We start from the raw sequence: 23,455 nt of genomic DNA, 5'->3' as shown, positions 1-23,455 counted from the left end.
CTGTAAAAGTGCATTACCAGTTTGTGTGCAGGTCACATTCCTAGAGACTAAAACTAATTTCAAGCAGTTTTACTTGAAGGGGAATTTTAATCTGAGAAGAATAAAAAAGACCAGAGCTTCTTCAAATTCTTTCAGCATTAGTGAAAATCCTAGCAATGTCTGATAACTTACCTGGGACTAGCAAATCTTTGTGCTGAATATCTCTTTCAACAATGATAAATTGATTACTTCTTTGGTTAATATCTTAATGTAAGTTTTGTCATGTTAAATACAAGTAGGATATAAGTATAACATGGTTTAAATGATTTTTAACATGTCTCTTTATTTGAAGGAAAGAGAACACATTTCCTTCATACTGAGAAATTTTAGAAAGAATAAGTCTATCAAATTCAAAAATATTGATTAAGCACTGTTTGCATCACTATATTGCTAACTTCACATGCAGGATGTAAAGACCCTGTTTTAAACTTATTGCCTAAATAGAAAAATGCATGCAAAATACTTAAAATATAGTTATAAATATTCAATATAGAATTATATATTTTCTAAAACATTAGAGCACAGTGGATAATGTATAATGAACTCTTGGAAAAATAAGATGAAACGTATGGACTCATTATTTGAGTCTTTAGTGTAATGCTTTGATTCAATGATCTCACAGCGTACTTTATATTAGATGCATAAAATGATAGCAGCTGAATGTAAAGGAACTATTTAGTATGCATTGACTCATTTTAATCACATAAACACACCTGAAAAATGTCCCTTTATTTCTCCATGTTGAAATTTCATTAGACTCTACTGGTTGTACCAAACTAAAAGGATGAAAACTGCTCACCGTTCAGGGCTTAGTTTTGGTCTCAAAAATCTTTTGCATTTTCTATGACCGTTATAAATGGTAAAATTTCTTGTTTTAAAAATTGCTGGTGCATTAAGATCCTAATCAACATAATCAATTGACTGAAGAATGACTAATTCTTTTTATTAGCCTAAAATGGATTGTAGGTTAATTGATCAGCTGTGATGTGTGGAGACTTAATTAGTAACTGAGATGTGCCAAGATGCCTATTATATTGTATTCTGTGATCTGCTGTTCTTGGCTGCCTCTGTAATAAAGTTAGCAGGTTATTGAGAAAATGGTGTTTATTAAAAGGATTTCAGAATAATGAAAACCCTACGATGGTAAAAATGAAATAAGATTCAATAAAGAAAAGTGCTTCAAAATCTGTGTGTAAGGAAAACCAAAACTGATTCCATTAAAAGGAGAAAAATTGTTGTAGTGTGCGTCACTTTGAATAAAATATCTTCTCTGGTAAAAAAAAAAAAAATCCAGAGAAAGAGTGAGAATGATTAGAAGGCAAGGCATGTTCTGATCTTTCCATTGCAGGACCCTTGTATTCCATTTACCCATCCTGTAGTTAGGCAACCTCTCCAGGCTCTGACGCATGAAACAAGAAACAGTTGTAAACACATTCTGAGGATGAGTGTAGATTTGAGGGAGGCCTACGAGTTTGTTGCTCACTGCTTTTCACAAGGACAGAATCTGTCTGTCCTCCCCAGACCTGCTGAATGATTACAAGATTTTTAGAGTTGTGAATGTACAATAAAACTGAGAAACATTGATCTAGAGGAAACCTGGGGATTCAGAGAGTTAATGGATGATTTAATAATTCTTTAATTGTGATATGATATTTGAAGTAAATTATATTTGAGATTGGAATAAAGAAATGTGATTTTAAAAACATTTCTTAAAAATTAAAAATATCAACTGAAAACTACATTATGGAATTTTTGTTGATTTTTAGTATTTTCATTCCAAGTGATAGCTAGCTTTGGTCTCAATTTGCTTAAATCCTTTTAATTGTATTTGTTTATAATCTCAAACACATGGAATTGCCTTATGTACCTTATATTATAAAATTTAGCTTTTATTTTTATCATAAATAGTCCTACCTATTCAGAAAGGCTCTTTAATGAGCATATCAATTACATAATTCAAGAAGCAGTTACTGATAGATCTGCATATACCTAACAACGTGCTATTCTCTACTGAGGGCAGTTTAATAAGGTGAAGTCCTCTGGGCCTTATTCCAAATTATACATTATTAAGGAAGTAGTTTATACACACAGAAAGGTGCACATCAAAGTTGAAAAAAATAGAAAATATGTGAAATCAATTTAAAGCAATTATATGGTTCCAGATATTGGAATGAAATATGAAGTTCAGATGTTATCTTCCCAGTAGAAGTCATATTCAGAATTTAATTGATTTCAGCCTTGGTGAAGTGGGTTTGGAAAATTAATTTAACTAACACCCTGTAGGATATATTTTAAATAAGAAAGATTGAGGTTATGAAAACATGTTAGGAGATATTGCAAGCTATTTTGCATGGAATGATGATCCTTTAATGTAGTATAGTAGTATATTGAATGTGAAAATAAAAAGACCTGAGCATTATAAAGAAAAAATGTATTATATTGAGTGACCATATAAGATGTATAATTGGTTAAAGGAAAAATATCAAAGATACTTTCTAGTTTGAATCAGGTTACTGGGAGAATGATTATTCATGGTATTTATTACAGTGCTGTTTGATGTTTCTTATAGTTCTCATTTTTGCTTACTCTTGTCACTAGTTGAAGTAGTTTTGTCAAACACTTTTTAGGTAAAATACATCTGATTGTTTAGGTGGAATTCCAATTATTTACTAAAACTTTTGCAGATAGTCTTCAACTACTCTTTTCCAAAATATTGGTGACTTATCTTTTTAACATTACTGATGAAGTTAAAATTATATTGACAATGATAATCAATATAGAATATAGTTGATGGCATTTTTTTAATGAAGAAAACAGAGAAATGAAATGAAGGTGAGTGTGGTCTTAGTAAATTTTGAAGTTTTTGTGGAAGAGAGAATAAACCAATGGCTGAACTCTCCCCTGCCCCTGAGAACAGTGTAAGATCCTGGAGAATGCCCTAATACATGCATACAAACAGGCACTATTTATTTTTTTTAAAAGATTTATTTATTGATTAATTGATTGATTTGAGAGAGAAAAATATTCCATCTACTAGTTCACTCCTCATTTAGCCTCAACAACCAGGAATGAGCCAGGCTGAAGCCAGGAATCAGGAACTCCACCTGGGTCTCCCACATGAGGTTCCAGGACTCCTGTATTTGGGTCATCTTTCACTGCCTTCCCTGGCGCATTAGTACTGAGCTGAGTGGCATGAACTGACTTGCATTTCAATTGGATTACTTAGAAATTTTGTTGAGAAAACAGTGGTACAGAGAAGGATGGAGAGCAGTCAATAGTGTGGGGAGCAACTCGGACTAGACTAAGTTACTGGAATTAAGACTTATTCTATGCATCTGCTCTCCCACAATATGGCGCTGGGAGAGGAGTAAAACAGCTTCTACACAGCTGCCTCCAGTTCAACCAATAAACTGTAGGACCTGCTCCTGATTGGAGGAGAGCAGCGTACTCGGCGTGTGGGTAGCAGAGTTGGGATTGGTGGAAGAGGACTATAAAGGAGGAGAGAGACAACATGCACCAGGAACATCTATCTGAAGGAACACCTGTGCAGCCCCCAAGAGAGCCGGCAGGCGGTGTGCCGCTCCCCCGCGGAAGTGGGGAAAGTGGCAGGGGGAACCGCCCTTCCACGGAGGTGGAAGGGTCGGTAGCCAACCCGGGAAGAACCAGCAGCAAACCCAGGGAGGGCCGAGCAGACAAAAGAACAACGCAGGGTCCTGTGTCGTTCCTCCACGAAGAGGGGGAGCGACAAATAAGATGTTATACAGTCAGAGTGAGGCATTATGGCATTCTCTACTAGTCAATGGCAGTAGCAGTAGCGATGTTTCCAAAAGCATAGACTGTGCAAAGTTATCACAGGTGTTGCTGACACCACCACACATCTTCCTACCCTGTAGTATTAATCATATTACAAATAGACTCACTCTTGTAGTGGTGTTTTCTACTTTAGGATATGGAATTCCACAGACCAAACTAACAGGTCTTCAATTGAATTACTCCTGTTTTTATTTCTCTTATTTTATTCTTGCCTTTACTTGAAACACTAAGTAGGATTAAAAAGTAGAATTTATCCCAGTGATTTTTTTTAATTAGACAGGCAGAGTTAGACAGCAAGAGAGAAAGAGAGACAGAGAGAAAGGTCTTCCTTCCGTTGGTTCACCCCGCAAATGGTTGCTACGGCCAGTGTGTTGCGCCGATCCGAAGCCAGGAGCCAGGTGCTTCCTCCTGGTCTCCCATGCAGGTGCAAGTGCCCAAGAACTTGGGCCATCCTCCACTGCCTTCCCGGGCTACAGCAGAGAGCTGGACCGGAAGAGGAGCAACCAGGACTAGAACCTGGAGCCCATATGGGATGCCGGAGCCACAGGCGGAGTATTAGCCAAGTGAGCCACGGCGGCGGCCCCCCAGTGATTTTTTTTTTTAATTTAAAAATAATTGCATTGTGGAACAAAATACATGATTCATATAGTTAATTTAAATGGATTACATCTCCATGATATATGGTATTACAATAACTGAAAGGTAAAAAAGATAACAGTGTCCCTTGAAAAACATTTGAAATAGAATGTATATAATTCTGCTCTCCTAAATTATAAACATCTCAGTAGACAACTCATGTTTCTGCAACATCATTAATTTATAAGAAGTAAAGAAAAATAAATATTTTGGTTGCTAATATTAAAGCACTTTCAACTTACAGTAACAAGTAGCATTCACAGTATTATCAACTGACTTTATTTTTATTTGCTTGTTTGAAGCTTTTGGAAACATGAACAAACCATCAATGAAATGTTGGAAACCAGTTGAAACACAGTGAAATTCAATCCAGTACATAAAGACTGCTTTCTCTTCATCCACTTGGGATTTATCAAGAAGTGAACTATGACAATACATCAATTTATGCTACTGTTTCTACTCTGGGAGTGCCTGCCACATTTATGTTCTCCGGAGATAACATTTAGAAGGACTCCTGTGCCGCAGCAAAGAATTTTAGGTACACGGGTACCAAGGAGCGATGGCAAAATCCTGCATCGTCAAAAACGTGGTTGGATGTGGAATCAGTTTTTCTTATTGGAGGAATATACAGGATCTGATTATCAATATGTAGGCAAGGTAAGTATTAATGAAATGGGAAGTGTTTAAATTCTTTGTATGTCCTACTGAAGAAGGTTAAAGTCCATCATCATGATGATCTTATTGATTCTATTCTTGAGTTATCCATAATACACTATTATTTATGAAACATAGATTCTACTCTGATAAACTATGGAATGAACATAAATGATAAATCCAAGAATACATTGGCTAGAATTAATTCTGTCAAAAATTCATAAAGAGATGCTAAAAATTGTAATTTGATAATTTATATTGAAAGTGGTAGAAAATTATTTATCATTATTGCTATTTTCATTATAATATTTGAATTACATATATACATATGTTTTTGATACTGTCATGAAATGCACACACACATACACAAACACTGGAACTGTTCAATAATGGAGAAATACTTATTTAAAGGGATAGTCTGGGCGGGGCATTATGGCGCAGTATGGTAAGCCACTGCTTGCAACACCCACGACCCATATTGGAGTGTTGGTTCAAGTCTCAGCTGCTCTAATTCAGCTCCGTGCTAATGTGTCTGGAAAGCAGCAGATGATGCTCAAGTACTTTAGTTCCTGCCACCCAGAAGGAGATTCAGGTGGATTGTCAGGCTGCTGGCTTTGGCCTGGGCCAGCCCTAGCTGTTGTGGTCATTTGGGAAGGGAACTAGTGAATGGAAGATATCTCTGATTTTTTTCCTCTCTCATCAAGCTGCCTTTCAAATGAATAAATAAGTCTTTAAAAAGATTGATATTTCATAGAGAGAATGAGAAATGAAGTAATTAAAATAAGAACCAAGGGTAAAAAATAGTTCTTACTTATAATAACAGTAATGCCAAATACTTTATTTTTCTTTAGTCATAGTATGGATGAGTTTATGTAAAGGAAAAACAAATAAGATTAAGAGGTCAAAATACCTTACTTATTGTGATATGACAGAAGATTAGCTTTTATTTTATGAGCATTTATTTTATGAAAACCTTTTGAGAGAATGCATTTTCATTTAATTTAAAACACTTTTTTATCTTTAGTCATATTCTGATTATTTCAGTACTTCCATCGTTGCAAGAAGGAAAAGATGATATCAAAGGTTAAAAATCAGACTGAGTAGAAGGAGAAGCAACCAAAGCAATCTCACCAGGAAACACAAAGCAGCAGACTCAGCACAAGTAACTCTAATTGAATTCTTAAGAACACAGGGAGCAGGTAGATTGTGTGGATGCTGCTAAAGGAAATGTTTGGTTTATGAAACCAACCATATAAAAATATAGTAGAAATCTAGGCCATAAAAACAAAAAGAGTTTTCTTTTATTCTTCCAGGACAAAGCAATTGGTAGATTGATTTGCATCTATTTTCTTTCACCTAGTCCTCCATGAGTATTTAATACGTGTTGGTAAGTTGAGCTATGATTACACCTTATACTCTATTGTGATAGTCAAGCTACTTTTTACTTGCTTTTTCTGTTTTCTTTTCCCTTATAATATCAATACCCTGAAATCAAGACTTGTACTTCTTATCTCTCCTTGTCTATAACTGTTAGAGCTTAAACACTTTAGCTGACTGTATTAACATGAGTCTTATTCAATTGAATTCCCTCAGTCACTTGGTGCCACACAGCTCTAAGAGAAAAGTAATCTAAAATTTTAAATCACTGTGAACAATTAAAGCTTGTAGTTAAGATACATGAAAATCCTTAAAAATTCATGGAAACAGTCCATTATGAAAAATAAGCATAAAAATATTTTTACACCAAAACAAACTTATGATTCCATTTCCCAAAACTTTTTGAAGCACTTTGCATACATCTTGATTTATAACTCAAATTTTATTTTTGCTATTGTGTGCTGTAAAAGCTAATCAGGAAATCTTTAAGATAGGTTAAGGACTTTTGGAACGTATTCACCAGTTGCTTTCCATGTAATGTGTGCAAATCTAACAAGAAAAACAGAATTTTACTAGATACTTATAGCATTCACACCTCCCTGAATCTACTTTTAAAAATTATTTGTTCACTGAGAGAGAGAGAGAGAGAGAGAGAGAGAGAGAGAGAGATGGAATGAAGGAACATGAGAGGTAGTGAGAGGGAGAGGGAGAGAGAAGGAGGGCGGTGTGGGGGGGGAGAATGTGAACTCCCATCCACTGACTCATTGCTCAAATGCCTGCAGTGGCTAGGAGCCAGTACTCAACTTGCTCTTGCACATGAGTGGCAGGAACCCAATTACTTGAGCCATCACCGCTGACTTTTAGTATCTGCATTGACAAGAAGCTGGAGTCAAGAAGCAGAGCTGAGTATCAGACTCAGAAACTCTATTGTACGGATGTAGGAGTATTAACTGTAACAGTTAATAGAATCTAATTTGAATGGCCAGTGTGTCGATTTTTTCAAGTCCGTTTTGTAGTTTCTATATTTTTTATGCTATGACCTGTAAAATAGATATTTAAAGAAAGTTTTGCCTGTAGCATTGTATTCTACCAATTTCTCATTTATATTTATGTTGCATTGATTACTTACACCATTAAAGCGTTATTTTATATATAAATGTGCAGGTTTATATATGACAAAAGGCAAGCTCAACATATGTGGGGAATTCAAAATTTCATGGAAAAATGGAATTAAAAAATAAAGTTTATTTAGTGTCAAGTTGGGAATCCTTGCATTTCATTATATACATTCCCCTGAGAGATTTTTAAAAGATGTATTGTTATTTATTTGAAAGGCAGAGTTAAAAAGAGAGAGAGGGGGGAGAGAGTGAGGGAATGCTTTCATGTGCATATTCACTTCCCAAATGGCCTTAAAGGCCAGGGCTGCACCATGCCTAAGCCAGGAGCCAGGAGCTTCATCCTGTTCCCCCATGTGGTGCTAGCAGGGGATTGAATCAGAAGTGGAGCAACCAGGACTGAAATGAGCACCCATATGGCATGCTGGTATTGCAGGCAATGGCTTACCCCATTACTCCACAATGCCAGCCCCTCTTCTTAATTTTTGGAAGATCATTTGTGTAATGCATTTATTTTTTATGTCAGAAAAACTTGCTTTTTAATTCCATAATCATTAACTCTTTGAGGTCTTAGTATAATATTTTAATAAGCATTCATCATATTGAACCTACATTGTGGTTGTTATATTTTCCTCATGAAATATAAAAACTTAAAATCCCCCACATAGTCCCTCCAAAATTATTTATAATGTATTTATTACATAGTCATCCTTACTTTCAGAAATGTCTCTCACTTTTTAGTTTCTTTAAAAAAGGCAATGATATTGATGCTATTTGTTTTAAGGTCTCCAGGTTGGTATACATAGGAGGAATATGCGCTTTAAAATAGCCAGATGGGAACATAGAGACCAACATCTCACTGTGGCAGGTAGTATTTTGGTAGCTCCGAATAGCAAATGAATGAATTACACTGATGGGATGTTCACAACACAAGAAAGAATGCGTACAGAAAGGAAGAAAAATTAAAAAAAATATACCCAGCGCCAACTAGATCATATAAAGAATAGCTGTGTAGAGTTTCTGAGAGAAAACCCACTGCTGCTCATGTGGTCAGAGCAGAGAAAAGCTAAGGTAAAGCAAACATCTGAAGATCTGAAGACCTAGGATGCAAAACTGTGTCTGCCACTATTTCTCTTTCAAGTTAGCAAACTTATTATGGCTTTCCTTTTTAATCTATGAAATCAAACAGCATGATAGTCTTCAAAAAGAGGCCATGGAAATATGTGTTATGAAAAAACTATGCTTGGATTTCAAAAGATTTTTGTACCAAAATCAATTCGTCTTTTAAGTCCATTTTATGAACTTTTCAAAATACTCTCATCTGTCTGTGTATTTAAAATATTATTATATTATGAATGCAAAATGGATTGTATTTTAAATCTCATGTGGAAAAATAGAAGACTAAATGGGTGTTTATGTGTGTGTGTATGTGTGTGTGAGAGAGAGAGAGAGAAAGAGAGAGAGATGGAATGAGGGAGAGAGATATCAATGAATTATTTAGGTCCTAGGCCCAGTGATGAAGTTTCATTGCCAAGATGCCTTTATTTCATTACAAAACAAAGTCAAACATAATGAACTCAAAGTGTTTCTTCAATTCTCAATGACTAAGAAGCATATTCCTCTAAATCACCCAAGCGCAGAGATTCTAAAAGAAGGTAGTTTATATATAGTTTTTTTTTTCTTTTCAGTGAGCTAATCATAACACTGACCTTTAAGAAATTTGCTATATACAGGAATTTAAGAAGTGTATTGAATAACAAATATATAGGACTTTCCTATTTAACATGTTCCCCTTTGTTCATCTTCTAAAGAAAGAGTTTCAGCAATTAAACTTCAAGAAACGTGCTTTTGAGCTATTATCTTCATATTGTAATCTTTTATAAACATTTAATATTTTCCCAATTTAATAATTGAAATACAGTGTGGTTATAAATTCCTGGTTTTGATTAGTTTAGTGTCTTTTTACATGTGATTTCCAATCGCAATTTTCTTTTGCCTGGTCCAGTAGTCCTGAACAGATCATTTCAATTTCTTGTCTTCTATGTCTTCAAGTCTAAAATAAATATTGACCTTAAAGATTATACAACTTGAATTTGCTTTTAATGATAACAAACACTAGTCTAACCAAGTTACTAACTTTATTTATTGCACTAACTTGGATGGTTCTGTCTAATAAGTAGTCTCAACATGGTGAAAAACATGCAAAAAATTGATTTTATTCAAAATCAGAAATTGAGAAACATCTCAAAACACCCAAAAATGTAATAATGTAAGCAACAACCACAAATCCAATTCTGGGTCAGTATAGGAAAAACAGTTCACTGCAAGAAATAAAATATTACATATAAGTATGTAATACGACAACTGTGTAGAACTTCTTGATAATAAAAACATAGACATCTCAAATATGTAGTAAGAGCTTGGCCTTTAAACCTTTCTAAATTAGTAGCATTTCATTGATATTCTTCCCTAAATGCTGAACACATTTGGTACAAAAATTGTCAAATTGTTTTTTGTGATTCTTGTTGAGTTCTCAATTGCTTAGCATTCCTGAAAAATCGAAATGCATATTCAATTATGTCTTAACTTCATATCTTCTTTCCCTAATAATTTGATCCCTCAGAAGGCTAAAGCAATAGTGATGGCATTCCATCTTCTTTTACCTAGGATTCCTTTCTCATCACTAGTCACTTTATTCCTCACAGTTCACAATGATTTTGCTTTTCTATAATGTACAAAACAGGACACTCACCTCACCTTGAGTAGTTAGTGGAAACATTCTCCCTGCCCCAATTAGGTTTGTTTGTTTTCAGTTCAGAAGCAGCTACTTCTGTTTGCATGAGCATTATCTGGTCACTTGGCTTTTGAATATTTCAGTTAATAATCTCTGACTCTATATTCTTTCATGATGAAAGATAATGGAATGAGTCCTATATTTTGCAGACTATTTAACTCTACATCTTTAGTGCTTTTGTATTTGTCTGTGTTCCTTGAATGAATGTGATGAGTTCTAAGTATCCTTTGTGGATGACTCTATCTATTGGTAGTTTTGCTACCCAGGCAATATTTGTTTCTTTGGTTTTTGCAACTTGGTGATTATGGTGGACTTGCTACTGATACCTAGTGGGTACTCACCAGGAATGTTCCTAGGAGTCCTTCAATTTGTGGTGGCATTGTGGAGTCACACCAGTATCCCCTATGGGCACTAGTTCGAGTCCCAGCTGCTCTGCTTCCTGTTGAGCTCCATGATAATGGCCTGAGAAAAGTAGCAGAAGATGACCAAATTGCTTGGGCTGCTGCCACCCATGTGTGGGACCTAGAGGAAGCTCCTGACTTCAGGCTTTGCCCTGACTCATCTCCAGCCATTGTGGGCATCTGGGGAGTAATCCAGGGGATGGAAAATCTCTATCTCTCCCTGTTTTAATGCAACCCTGACTTTCAAGTAAATGTATAAAAAAACCCTACAATTCATAAGACAGAACACAGTTTTTCAATTGTCAATGTCAATATTGATGAGGTTGAGAAATTTTCTCCTAGATCTTCTGAATTTTCCAGATTTTGTTTCACTTTGACGTATAAGCTTATATTTTTTCCATTTATAATAATAGGGAACAGACTGCCTGTTAGTGTTCCCAAGAAAATTGTCAAATGTTGAATGTAAAAAAGATAAAACCTATCCTGAAATAAAATTATCAGATAATTGTGAAATTGAAAATGCCTTTAGACTAAAGGATCTAATCTATATCCATATATCTATATCAGTGTACTACTACATATGTAGGTAAAGATCATTCCATCCAACAGCAGTAAAACACACACTTTTTAAACACAATATCAGTAAAAGGAAGGAAGTAATGACCAGAAAATAATTAAATAAATATAGGATGGAAACATAAAAGAAAAGATCATTGAAATTTAAAGCAGATTCTTTGAAACCATAAAGAAAATTCTAGATTGCAAGAAGACTCAAATAAATAAAATCAGAAATGAAAGAGAAGATATAACAACTGATACCACAGAAATACAAATGATTATAAAATATGAAGAATTATGCACCAACAAATTGAAAAACCTTAAAGTAATGGATGAATTCCTAGAAATATAAAGACTACCAAAGCTGAATCAATAAGAAAGGAAATCTGAGCAGACTACTGATTAAGGCATCTTAGTAAAAAATTTTAAAAAGTCTCCCACAGGAGAAAAATCCTAAGACCAGATGGCTTTACAATTAATCTACAAATTAAAATAAATCTATAGAACTTCCAGTCATTTTCATAGAAATTAAAATACAATCTTAACATCTTTAATAGGACTACAAAATACCTCAAATATTCCAAACAATCTTGTGCAAAAAGAACAAAGCTGGAGGAATCACACTTCTTGACTGCAAAACTATAATAATCAAAACAGCATAATATTGGCATAAAAACAAACACACTGACCTGTGGAATCGTATAAACAGCCCAGAAGTAAACCTATATATTTATGATGAATTGTTTCTCAACAAAGTTGAATAGAGAAAAGACAGTCACTTCAATAATTTGTGCTGGGAAAACTGGATATCCACAAGCAGAAAAATGAAATTGGCCCACTCTTAAACCACTAACAAAAATCAACCCAAAATGAACTAAAGATTTAAATAAAAGTCCTGAAACTGTAAAACAACCAGAAGGCAACATAAGGAAAATGCTCTAAGATATTGGTTTGGGAAAAGATTTTTTTGTTCTGACCCTGAAAGGACAGGCAACAAAAGCAAAAGTTAACTATTGGGATTGTATCAACATAAAAATGTTATGCACACAGCAAAACAATTAAGAGTGAAGTGACAAGGCACCAACAGGGAAAATATATTAAGAAGCTATGAATCTGATAAGAGGTTAATGTCCAGCATATATAAAGAACACAGACTCAATTAAAGGAAAAAATCAATTAACAATGAACAGAAGGGTATATACATGCTTCTCAAAAGGAAATATACAAATGGCCAGCAGACATATGAAAAATTATTATCAACCATATATCCTCAGAGAAATATAAATTGAAAATGTAATGGTTAGACTGATTCTTGTCACAATTCTAGAAGATAATAAGTGTTGGTGAGCGTGTGGATAAAAGGATACCCTGGCAAACTACTGATGGGGATCTAAATCAACACAGCAATTATGTGGAAGTGCCTAGAAAACCAAAAATAAAATTACCCTGTAACACACTCACCTCATTTCTGTGTATATATACTGAAATAAATTGAAATATACGTGCTATACTGGTATCTTCACTTCCATATCTAATTGCTATGATACAGGAGCAAGCTACGTCTCCAACATCAGACGAGTGGATAAAGAAAATATGGTATATAAACACAATGGAATACTATTCAGCTTTGTAAGGGAAGGAAATCTTGTAATTTACAATAATCTAGATTAACCTAGAGGATGTTTTGTTAGTAGAAATAAGATAGACATATAAACACAGCTACCACATAATTTTACTTACCTATAAATCCTTAAAAAGTTGAGCTCATATAATATAAAGTAGAATGATGGTTACTAGAGGGTGGAGGAAAGGACCAAATGGAGAAATGGGTGATATTTGGGGCCAGCGCTGTGGCGTAGCGGGTAAGGCCGCCACCAGTGGTGCCAGCATCCCATATGGGCGTCAGTTCGAGTCCCAGCTGCCCCATTTCTGATCAAGCTCTCTGCTATCGCCTGGGAAAGCAGTAGAAGGTGGCCCAAGTCCTTGGGCCCCTGCAGCAGCATGGGAGACCTGGAGGAAGCTCCTGGCTCCGAGCTTCAGATCAGCACAGCTCTGGCCGTTGCGGCCATCTGGGGAGGGGACCAGCAGATGGAAGACTTTCTCTCTCTCTCTCTCTGCTTCTCTCTCTTTCTCGGTGTAACTTTGACTTTCAAATAAATTTAAAAAATGAAAAAAAAAAAAAGGGTGATATTAATCAAAGAATACAAAGGTTTACTTGGACTGGAAGAATAAACTTTTGTGATCTATTACACTGAATGGTAAATACAATAATTAATAATGCATTATGTAATTTAAATGACTTAAATAATCTTAATTGCTTTATTGCAAAGAAGTCTAATTTGTGGGATCGGCGCTTTGGTGTGGCAGGTGAAGTTGCCACCTGTAGTGCCGGTGGTGTTGGCATCCCATGTCAGGGCTGGTTCAAGTCCCAGATCCTCCACTTATCCAGCTCACTGCTAGTGCACCTGGAAAGGCAGCAGAGAATAATTCAAGTGCTTGAGCGCCTGAATCCATATGGAAAATCTAGTTGTTTCTACTAGCTTCCTAGAGGAAGCTGCTGGTTTCTGGCTTCAGTCTGGTGCAGCTCTGACCATTGCAGCTATTTAAGGAGTGAACCAGTGAATGGAAAAAAATCTCTCTCTCACTTCTTGTCTCTCCCTCTCTCTCTATGTAACTCTGCCTTTCAAATAAAATAAAAACAAATCTTTAAAAAATAGAAAAAGATAAGTTTGTGAGCTGATGTAAATATGTATCAAAATATTACGTTGTACCCAATAAATATATGCAATTATTATTTGTCAACTAAAAATAAAATTTAGGGTTTGATGTTGTGGCACAATGGGTTAAACCACCACTTGTGATACCAGCATCCCATTTCAGAGTACTATTTTGCTTTCAAAACAATTCTTTAATAATGCAATGGGGAAGCAGCAAGTGAGGGCTCGGATGCTTAAGTCCCTGCCTTCCAGGTGAGTGACCTGGATGGAGTTTCTGGCTCCTGGCTTCAGCCTGGTCCAGCCCTAGCTGTTGGAGCCATTTGGGAATAAACCAACAGATGCAAGATCTCTAAGTCTCTCCCTCTCTCTCTGTCATTCTGTCTTTCAAATAAACAAATATGAAATATTTAAAAAATACAATAAAAATTTAAAAAGCCAAGATAAATGACATTCAGTATGAGATATCCATGTATAAATAGTGACCACAATCATCCTCTTTTTTAATTTTCTTTTTTTAACTTTTATTTAATAAATATAAATTTCCAAAGTACAACTTTTGGATTATAGTGGCTTTTTCCCCCCATAACCTTCCTCCCACCCGCAACTATCCCATCTCCCACTTCCTCTCCCATCCCATTCACATAAAGATTCATTTTCAATTATCTTTATATACAGAAGATCAATTTAGTATATACTAAGTAAGATTTCAACAGTTTGCACCCACACAGAAACACAAAGTACAAAGTGCTGTTTGAGAAACCTGCTGAAGTGAAATGGACACCATGAGAAACAATGACTTGATCAGCCCTTGTCCTGACTATCGAGGAACAACTTACTACTTTATTCCTTTTAGTATTTTTTTGTTCTACTTAATACCTTTGGTTGAACTCTTTGATTAACACAATTATCCTTAGGTGTTTAAATTTAACTGAAAAGTGATCCCCATTAAATATTTTCTTTTTAAAAACATTTTAGTTAAGTTTGAAGGAATAATACCAACAGTTCCCATAAACCACTCACCTCACTTTTCCTCTTATTAACATCTCATGTTATTCTTTTTTTTAAAGATGTATTTTTTTTTATTTTTTTGAAAGAGTTACACAGAGAGAGAAGGAGAGGCAGAGAGAGAGGTCATCCATCTGCTGGTTTACTCCCTCAATGGGCCGCAATAGCCTGAACTGAGGTGATCCTAAGCCAGAATCAGGAACTTCTTCCAGGTCTCCCAGCTGAGACTTGAACCGGCGCCCACATGGGATGGTGGCACTGCAGGCCGCAGCTTGATCACTACACCACAGTGTCGGCCCCTCATTTTATTCTTTCTGGTAGTACTTACTACATATGTTTCCTATACTCTTCTCCAAAATTAGTTGCATAACACGTCATCTAACATTGGGGTAATCCAAGCTGTGGGGAGCAATCCGGACTAGCTGAGTTACTGGAATTAAGACTTATTCTATGCATCTGCTCTCCCACAATATGGCGCTGGGAGAGGAGGCAACAGCTTCTACCCAGCTGCCTCTCACCAACTTGACAAGCTGCAGGACCTGCTCCTGATTGGAGGAGAGCAGCGTACTCGGCGTGTGGGCAGCCGAGTTAGGATTGGCAGAGGAGGACTATAAAGGAGGAGAGAGACGGCATGCATGGGGAACACCTAAGGGGAACATCTAGCTGGAGGAACACCTGTGCAGCCCCCGAGAAAGCCGGCCGGCGGTGTGCCGCTCCCCTGTGGAAGTGGGGAATGTGGCCAGGGGGAACTGCCCTTCCACGGAGGTGGAAGGGATAGTAGCCAACCCGGGAAGAACCAGCAGCAAACCCGGGGAGGGCCGAGCAGACGAAAGAACAGCGCAGGGTCCTGTGTCGTTCCTCCACGAAGAGGGGGAGCGACACAAGCATGTGTGTTGTAAGTTCACTTTAGGACCTTCAGACAGCAACAACAACAAACCACCATACCACATATTCACTCCACTCCACCTCCCAATGCCTACTCTAGGAATTCCTGGGAAGCCCGTCTTTCTCCACTGTTCTTTTCTCCCCTTGAGTTAACCTAGATATGTTGAGTTTTCTCACTTTTTCTTCCCCACCAAAGACTGATTTTCTTCATATTCATCTTCTGTGTTTACTGCTTTCCTGACTCTCCCACAAAGCATCTTTTTCCTGTTCTTCAGTTACTTGCTTAGTGTCTTTTAAAATACACCAACGGCAAAAAAAAAGGAAGACCTTTCTCCTTGTCTCTCTCTCTCTCACTGTCTAACTCTGCCTGTCCAAAAAAAAAAAAAAATACACTTCTCCCTTGAATTTATTTACATCAGGACATGTTGTTTTAGATGAGAGCTAAATATGAATTTGCTTTCTAAAACATATTCTTTAGAACTAGTTAGGCCAGTGATTTCAGAAGATCTGTTGACAATTGGAAGTAGATGGAGAAAGACTTTGATAACAATGAAAAAGACGGGGCCGGCGCTGTGGCATAGCTGTTAAAGCCGCCGCTTACTGTGTCCACATCCCATATGGGCTCCGGTTCGAGTCCCAGCTGCTCCACCTCCAATCCAGCTCTCTGCTATGGCCTGGGAAAGCAGTGGAAGATGGCCCAAGTCCTTGGGCCCCTGCACCCATGTTAGAGATGTGGAAGAAGCTCCTGGCTCCTGGCTTCAGATAGGCACAGCTCCAGCCATTGTGGCCAATTGGGAGTGAGCCAGCTGATGGAAGATTCTCTCTCTCTCTCTCTCTCTCTGCTTCTCCTTCTCTCTGTGTGTAACTGTGGCTTTCAAATAAATAAATAAATAAAAGTTACATTGTGATTTAATTCTTTAAAAAAAAGAAAAAAGACTCAAAATTTTTCTTTGCCAACTTTAAGTTTGGATTATCTTTCCTATTATTTGAAGATTTTCAAATTAAAATAATACATTTAGATTTACAGTTTATCCAATTTTTAAAGATTTATTTATTTATTTGAAAGAGTTACAGAGAGACAGAGAGAGAAAGAGAGAGATCTTTTATCTGCTGGTTCACTCCCCACATGGCTGAAACGGCCAGAGCTGAGCCATTCGGAAGCCAGGAGCCAGGAGCTTCTTTCAGGTCTCCCACATGAGTGCAGGAGCCCAAGAGTTGGGCCATCTTCTACTGCTTTCCCAGGCCACAGCAGAGAGTTGGATCTGAACTGGAGCAACAGGGACTTCAACTGGCACCCATATGGGATGCTGGCACTGCAGACTGGGGCTTTAACCCACCTTGTCATAGTGCCGGCCCCTCCAATAATGTTTATTTATTTATTTATTTATTTTGACAGGCAGAGTTAGACAGTGAGAGTGAGAGAGTCAGAGAGAAAGGTCTTCCTTTTTCCGTTGGTTCACCCCCCAAGTGGCCACTACTGCCGGCTCATTGCAGCCGGCACGCTGCGCTGATCCGAAGCCAGGAGTCAGGTGCTTCCTCCTGGTCTCCCACGTGCGTGCAGAGCCCAAGCACTCGGGCCATCCTCCACTGCCCTCCCGGGCCACAACAGAGAGCTGGACTGGAAGAGGAGCAACCGAGACAGAATCTGGTGCCCTGACCAGAACTAGAAATGGGGTGCCAGTGCCGCAGATGGAGGATTAACCAAGTGAACAGCGGTGCCAGCCCCATAATGTTTAAACCCTAAACTCACTAAACTTTGAAAAACTCTAGTCATCTAATAATGAACATTATATGAAAATTAAATCAATGGCTTTCAGCTAAAACTCAGGAGAAAACTCTGTAAATGAAAAATGTGTTAAATCTCATAAATTTGCTCTGAAGAAAGTATCTCAATAACAGATGCATGTGTAATGGCCATGAAGCATGGGGATTTATTATAGTTATGAATGTCTACCAAAGTGCACATTGATTTTCTGGGAGACAATATATATAATTATATATCCAATTATTTTGTTCCCATTGTTCTTCTCAACAAATAAAAAGGGGATTAAAATTATTAACTTCGTTCATAACTCTCTCAAACTTGATATTTATTTTTGTATTTAAATTCTCAGTTACATGATATGAAAACATAAACAGGAGGGAGCACTTTAAAAAAAATTCAAGCACTCACTTAACAGTTAATTTTCTATATCATTTTTATTAAATAATATTTTTCAATCTTAATCTTTTATTGTTTGATGATGGTGATGATGATGATAATAATGATGTAACTGTTTTCCATGTCTCCTGGTAATTTTAACAAATTTAAACAAACCATGCAATTTCCATGTGAGATAAGCTGTTCTTTGCAACATCCTTATCTCATATTGCAGTGACATTTGCATTCCCAAATCCTCTGCTTTGGGTCTAGCTTTCTCCTAAAGCATCCTGGAAGGTAGCTGATAATGAATCAAACACTTGGGTCCCTGATTTTTTGGAGACTTGGACTGAGTTCCTGGCTCCTGGCTTAACCTGACCCAGACCTGGCTGCTGCAGCAATTTGGGGAGTAAATCAGTAGATGGAAGAAGACTCTCTCTCTCTCTTTCTCCCTCTTTCTTTTTCTGTCACTTAGCTTTACAAACAGATGAAAATAAATTAAAGATAAACATTTAAAAAGAATCCTAATCCACAACTCACAAAGGGTATTTTATGAAAATTTCAGATCCATTTTTAGTACTATACTTTATAAAGTAAATTTTATACATTTATTTATTATATTAAATTTTACTTAGATCTTTAAATTCAAATATTGGGTCCCAATCTCAAATTAGAGTTATATTATCAAATAGGAATTTGAAAAATGTCCTCTCATATCAGATTTTCTAAAGCAACTTTTTTTTTTTTAATTTGGGATGATGTTTAGTTTAATTTTATCACTGAATTTGTCAAAGTGGTATTTCAAATACCACAACAAAGCTCCAAATTGGGGCCAGCACTGTGGCATAGCAGGTAAAGCTGCCGGCTGCAGTGTTGGCATTCCATATGGGTGCCAGTTCAAGTACTGGCTGCTCCACTTCCGATACAGCTTTCTGCTATGGCCTGGGAAAGCAGTAGAAAATGGCTCAAGTGCTTCGGCCCCTGCACCCATATGAGAGACCCAGAAGAAGCTCCTGGCTCCTAGCTTTGGATAGGCTCAGCTCTGGATGTTGTGACCATTTGGGGAGTGGAACCAACGGATGGAAGACATCTCTCTCTCTCTCTCTCTCTCTCTCTCTCTTTCTCTTTCTCTTTCTCTTTCTCTTTTTCTCTGCCTGTGCCTCTCTGTAATTCTACCTTTCAAATAAATAAATAAATCTTAGCAGGATGACAGAAAGAGGGAGAAGGGAGAGAGACACAGAGAGAGAGAGAGATTGAGAAAATCTTTCATCCACTGGTCTACTCCCCAGTAGCTGCAGCTGCCAGGTCTGGGTCAGGTTAAACCAGGAGCCAGGAACTCCATCCTTGTCTCCCTCATGGCTTGTATGAGCGCAAGTACGTCATGGGCCATCATCCACTGTCTTCCCATGCACATTAGCAGGAAGTTGGATCAGAAGTAGAGTAGCCGGAACTCAAACTGGCACTCCGATATGGGATACTGGGGTCACAAGCAGCAGTTTAACTGGCTGCACCACATTAGCCCCTCTTGACACTTTTTTGTCACTATTTAAAAGCAACCAAACAGAATGCAGTTATAAATCATGAATGGGCTGTTTCTAAGCTTATAATAGTTGAGCTTCTAAAGGATTACATGAGATCTACAAAGTAGAAATGAAAGATATGTCTTTAAGTTTAGTCCTAGTGGTAGAGAACATCAAAGGAGGAGATGTTTTGAGGGGTATGGGGATAGGAAACTAAGGCATTTCTGGAGACCAAAGGAGAAAAAAAAATCTCAAAGCAAATGATTACTCTTGTTTTGGATGCTAAAAACTCATCAATATGGCCAGTATCCTACAAGGGCACCAGTTCAAGTCCCAGCTATCTCCACTAAACACTATCTGAGGCATATATTTATTTGAGAAACACAGAGACACAGAGAGGTATCAGCTTGTTCACACCCCAAATGCCCGAAACAGATAGGTCTGTGTCAGGAGTAATGCAGGATCTCAGAATTCAATCTGGGTCTCCCACGTGGCTCGCAGGAACTCAGAGACTCAAGCCATCACTTGGTGCTTCACAGAGTACACATTTTTACAAATCTGGACTCAGAAGTGTGTCGCTCCCCGTCTTCGTGGAGGAACGACACAGGACCCTGCACTGTTCTTTTGTCTGCTCGGCACTCCCCGGGTTTGCTGCTGGTTCTTCCCGGGTTGGCTACCGACCCTTCCACCTCCATGGAAGGGCGGTTCCCCCTGCCACTTTCCCCACTTCCGTGGGGAGCGGCACACCGCCGGCCGGCTCTCTCGGGGGCTGCACAGGTGTTCCTTCAGATGTTCCTGGTGCATGTTGTCTCTCTCCTCCTTTATAGTCCTCTTCCACCAATCCCAACTCTGCTACCCACAAGCTGAGTACGCTGCTCTCCTGCAATCAGGAGCAGGTCCTGCTGCTTATTGGTTGAACTGGAGGCAGCTGTGTAGAAGCTGTTTCCTCCTCTCCCAGCACCATATTGTGGGAGAGCAGATGCATAGAATATGTCTTAATTCCAGTAACTTAGTCTAGTCCGAGTTGCTCCCAGTTGCTCCCCACAGAAGTGGAACTGGCATTTAAATCTAGGCACCTTGATATGGAATGTGGGTACAGCAAGTGACATCGTAACCACTCGGTCACATATTATTAGGCATATTATTAGGAAGATACATTTAATGAGGAGAAAGTGATATTTTGAAATGATGAGCTATAGGTATGGTATAATGTAGACAGAAAGAGGATGTGGGTGTGAACATCAGGTGAGCTTGATTTATTTCATGAGGAGTTGGAAGCGTCTATATTAAATTTGCAGAATCAGGATACAAAATGTGTTCTCATTTCAATCACCAACAAATTAAAGCAATGAGGAAAAAAAAAGATTTCCCACCACTAACATTTAATACTATTCTGGAAGCAAAGTCCTAGTGTAAACACTATCACACACAATTTCATGAGAATTAAATGAGATTTTTTTCTTTTTTTGATTTAATTTTATTTTTTTAAACTTTTATTTAATGAATATAAATTTCCAATGTACAGCTTATGGATTACAATGGCTTCCCCCCCCCATAAGGTCCCTCCCACCCGCAACCCTCCCCTTTCCCACTCCCTCTCCCCGTCCATTCACATCAAGATTCATTTTCTTTTCTCTTTATATACAGAAGATCAGTTTAGCATACATTAAGTAAAGATTTCAACAGTTTGCTCCCACACAGAAACATAAAGTGAAAAATACTGTTTGAGTACTAGTTATAGCATTAAATCTCAATGTACAGCTCACTAAGGACAAAGATCCTACATGAGGAGTAAGTGCACAGTGACTCCTGTTGTTGACTTAACAAATTGACACTCTTGTTTATGGCCTCAGTAATCACCCTAGGCTCTTGTCATGAGCTGCCAAGGCTATAGAAGCTCCCTGAGTTCACCGACTCTGATAATTTTTAGACAAGGCCATGGTCAAAGTGGAAGTTCTCTCCTCCCTTCAGAGAAAGGTACCTCCTTCTTTGATGACCCGTTCTTTCCACTGGGATCTCACTCGTGGAGATCTTTCATTTGGTTTTTTTTTTTTTTTTTTTTTTTTTTTTTTTTTTTTTTTTGCCAGAGTGTCTTGGCTTTCCATGCCTGAAATACTCTCATGGGCTTTTCAGCCGGATCTGCATGCTTTAAGGGCTGATTCAGAGGCCAGAGTGCTGTTTAGGACATCTGCCATTCTATGGGTCTGCTGTGTATCTCACTTCCCATGTTGGAGATTTATAATTTCCAAAAATATGAATGCATCCTGATAATACTATCCTTTTTTTTAAAAAATATTCATTTATTTATTTGAAAGTCAATGTTACACAGAGAGAGAAGGAGAGGCAGAGAGAGAGAGGTCTTCCGTCCACTGAATCACTCCGCAGTTGGCTGCAACAGCCAGAGCTGAGTCAATCTGAAGCCAGGAGCCAGGAGCTTCTTCCAAGTCTCCCACATGGGTACAGGGGCCCAAGGACTTGGGCCATCCTCCACTGCTTTCCCAAGCCACAGCAGAAAGCTGGATTGGAAGTAGAGCAGCTGGATCTCGAACCAGGGCCCATATGGGATGCTGGTATTGCAGGAGGCATCTTAACTCACTACGCCACAGTGCCAGGGCCCCCATAATGCTATCTTTAAAGTTTAGTATACTTGTGATTTTACTTCATAATCCCAAAACCCCATGAAGTATTTTTTACTATTGTCTCTTATTTTCAAGTAAAAAATGTGGATGTTCTCATGTCCTAGGTAAGTTTTCTAATAGAAAAAGACTAATAAGTTGTTGAGAGTCTAACTCAGAAGGTATGACTCCACAGAGTGGACTAATTCAATATTATACCTCATTTTGCACCATTATTAATAATAATATTCTTATTGCTATTAATATTATATGGACATTACCTGGTAAAGCAATTATGTTCTTTTTTTAAAAAAAATTTTATTTATTTATTTGAGAGGTAGAGTTACAGACAGTGAGAGGGGAGACAGAGAGAAAGGTCTTTTTTCCATTGGTTCACACTTCAGATGTCCAGAACAGCCAAAGCTGTGCAGATCTGAGGGCATGAGCCAGGTGGTTCTTCCCAGTCTCCCATGCATTGTAGGGGCCCGAGCACTTGTCCATCTTCTACTGCTTTCCCAGGCCATAGCAGAGAGCTGGATTGGAAGAGGGGCAGACAGGACTAGAACTGGCACTCATTTGGGATGCTGGCACCGCAGGCAGAGAATTAACCTACTTCACCATGGCATTGGCCTCAACAATTGCTTTCTTATTTAAACATTGCAATGATGAGTAAATTACCTATGTTTTTTTTCTGAATGATATTAGTGCAATAACTAGGACTTTGTATAGATAATAGGCACATATTTTTCTACTTCACAGAAAATTCTAATTAATTTTTAGTTTTTATATTTTTATTGCTTAATTTGTATTTTTAAAAACAATGAATGTACTGTTTAGAAACTTTTAAAGGCAAATAAGATACACAGTTAAGACTAAAATTCCAACTGCACTCCATGGGCAACCATAGTTCTCTAGCTAAAAGTCATATGCATATACTATTTTGAATATGATTCAAGAAACATCCCATAATTATGTAAATATGTGTATGATCTTGATTTTATAATATACATTATTCTTTTTGCAGAATTATTTAATTCCCATCCTTTTTTAGTTAGAAAATATAACTTAAGGGGCTGGCATTGTGGCACATCAATTTAAGCTGCCAACTGTTAGGCAGGCACCTATGAGTCCCAGCTGCTCCACTTGCCATCCAGCTCCCTGCTAATGGGCCTAGGAAAGCAAGTGC

General features: G+C 37.6%; 1 protein-coding gene across 1 annotated transcript in view; it reads left to right on the top strand.

The window, feature by feature from the left end:
* The window catches only part of CDH10 (cadherin 10), a 160,862-nt gene that overhangs the window by 56,023 nt on the left and 81,384 nt on the right, over window positions 1-23,455 (top strand). The window contains exon 2 of the mRNA XM_017344663.3: window positions 4,791-5,145. Coding sequence (XP_017200152.2) covers window positions 4,915-5,145 — 231 coding nt within the window. The 5' untranslated portion in view covers window positions 4,791-4,914. The remainder of the gene's footprint in view (window positions 1-4,790; window positions 5,146-23,455) is intronic.

Source organism: Oryctolagus cuniculus, chromosome 14 (assembly GCF_964237555.1).
Source record: "Oryctolagus cuniculus chromosome 14, mOryCun1.1, whole genome shotgun sequence".
Classification (NCBI taxonomy): Eukaryota; Metazoa; Chordata; class Mammalia; order Lagomorpha; family Leporidae; genus Oryctolagus; species Oryctolagus cuniculus.
This window is presented reverse-complemented; position numbering and strand designations above follow the sequence as displayed.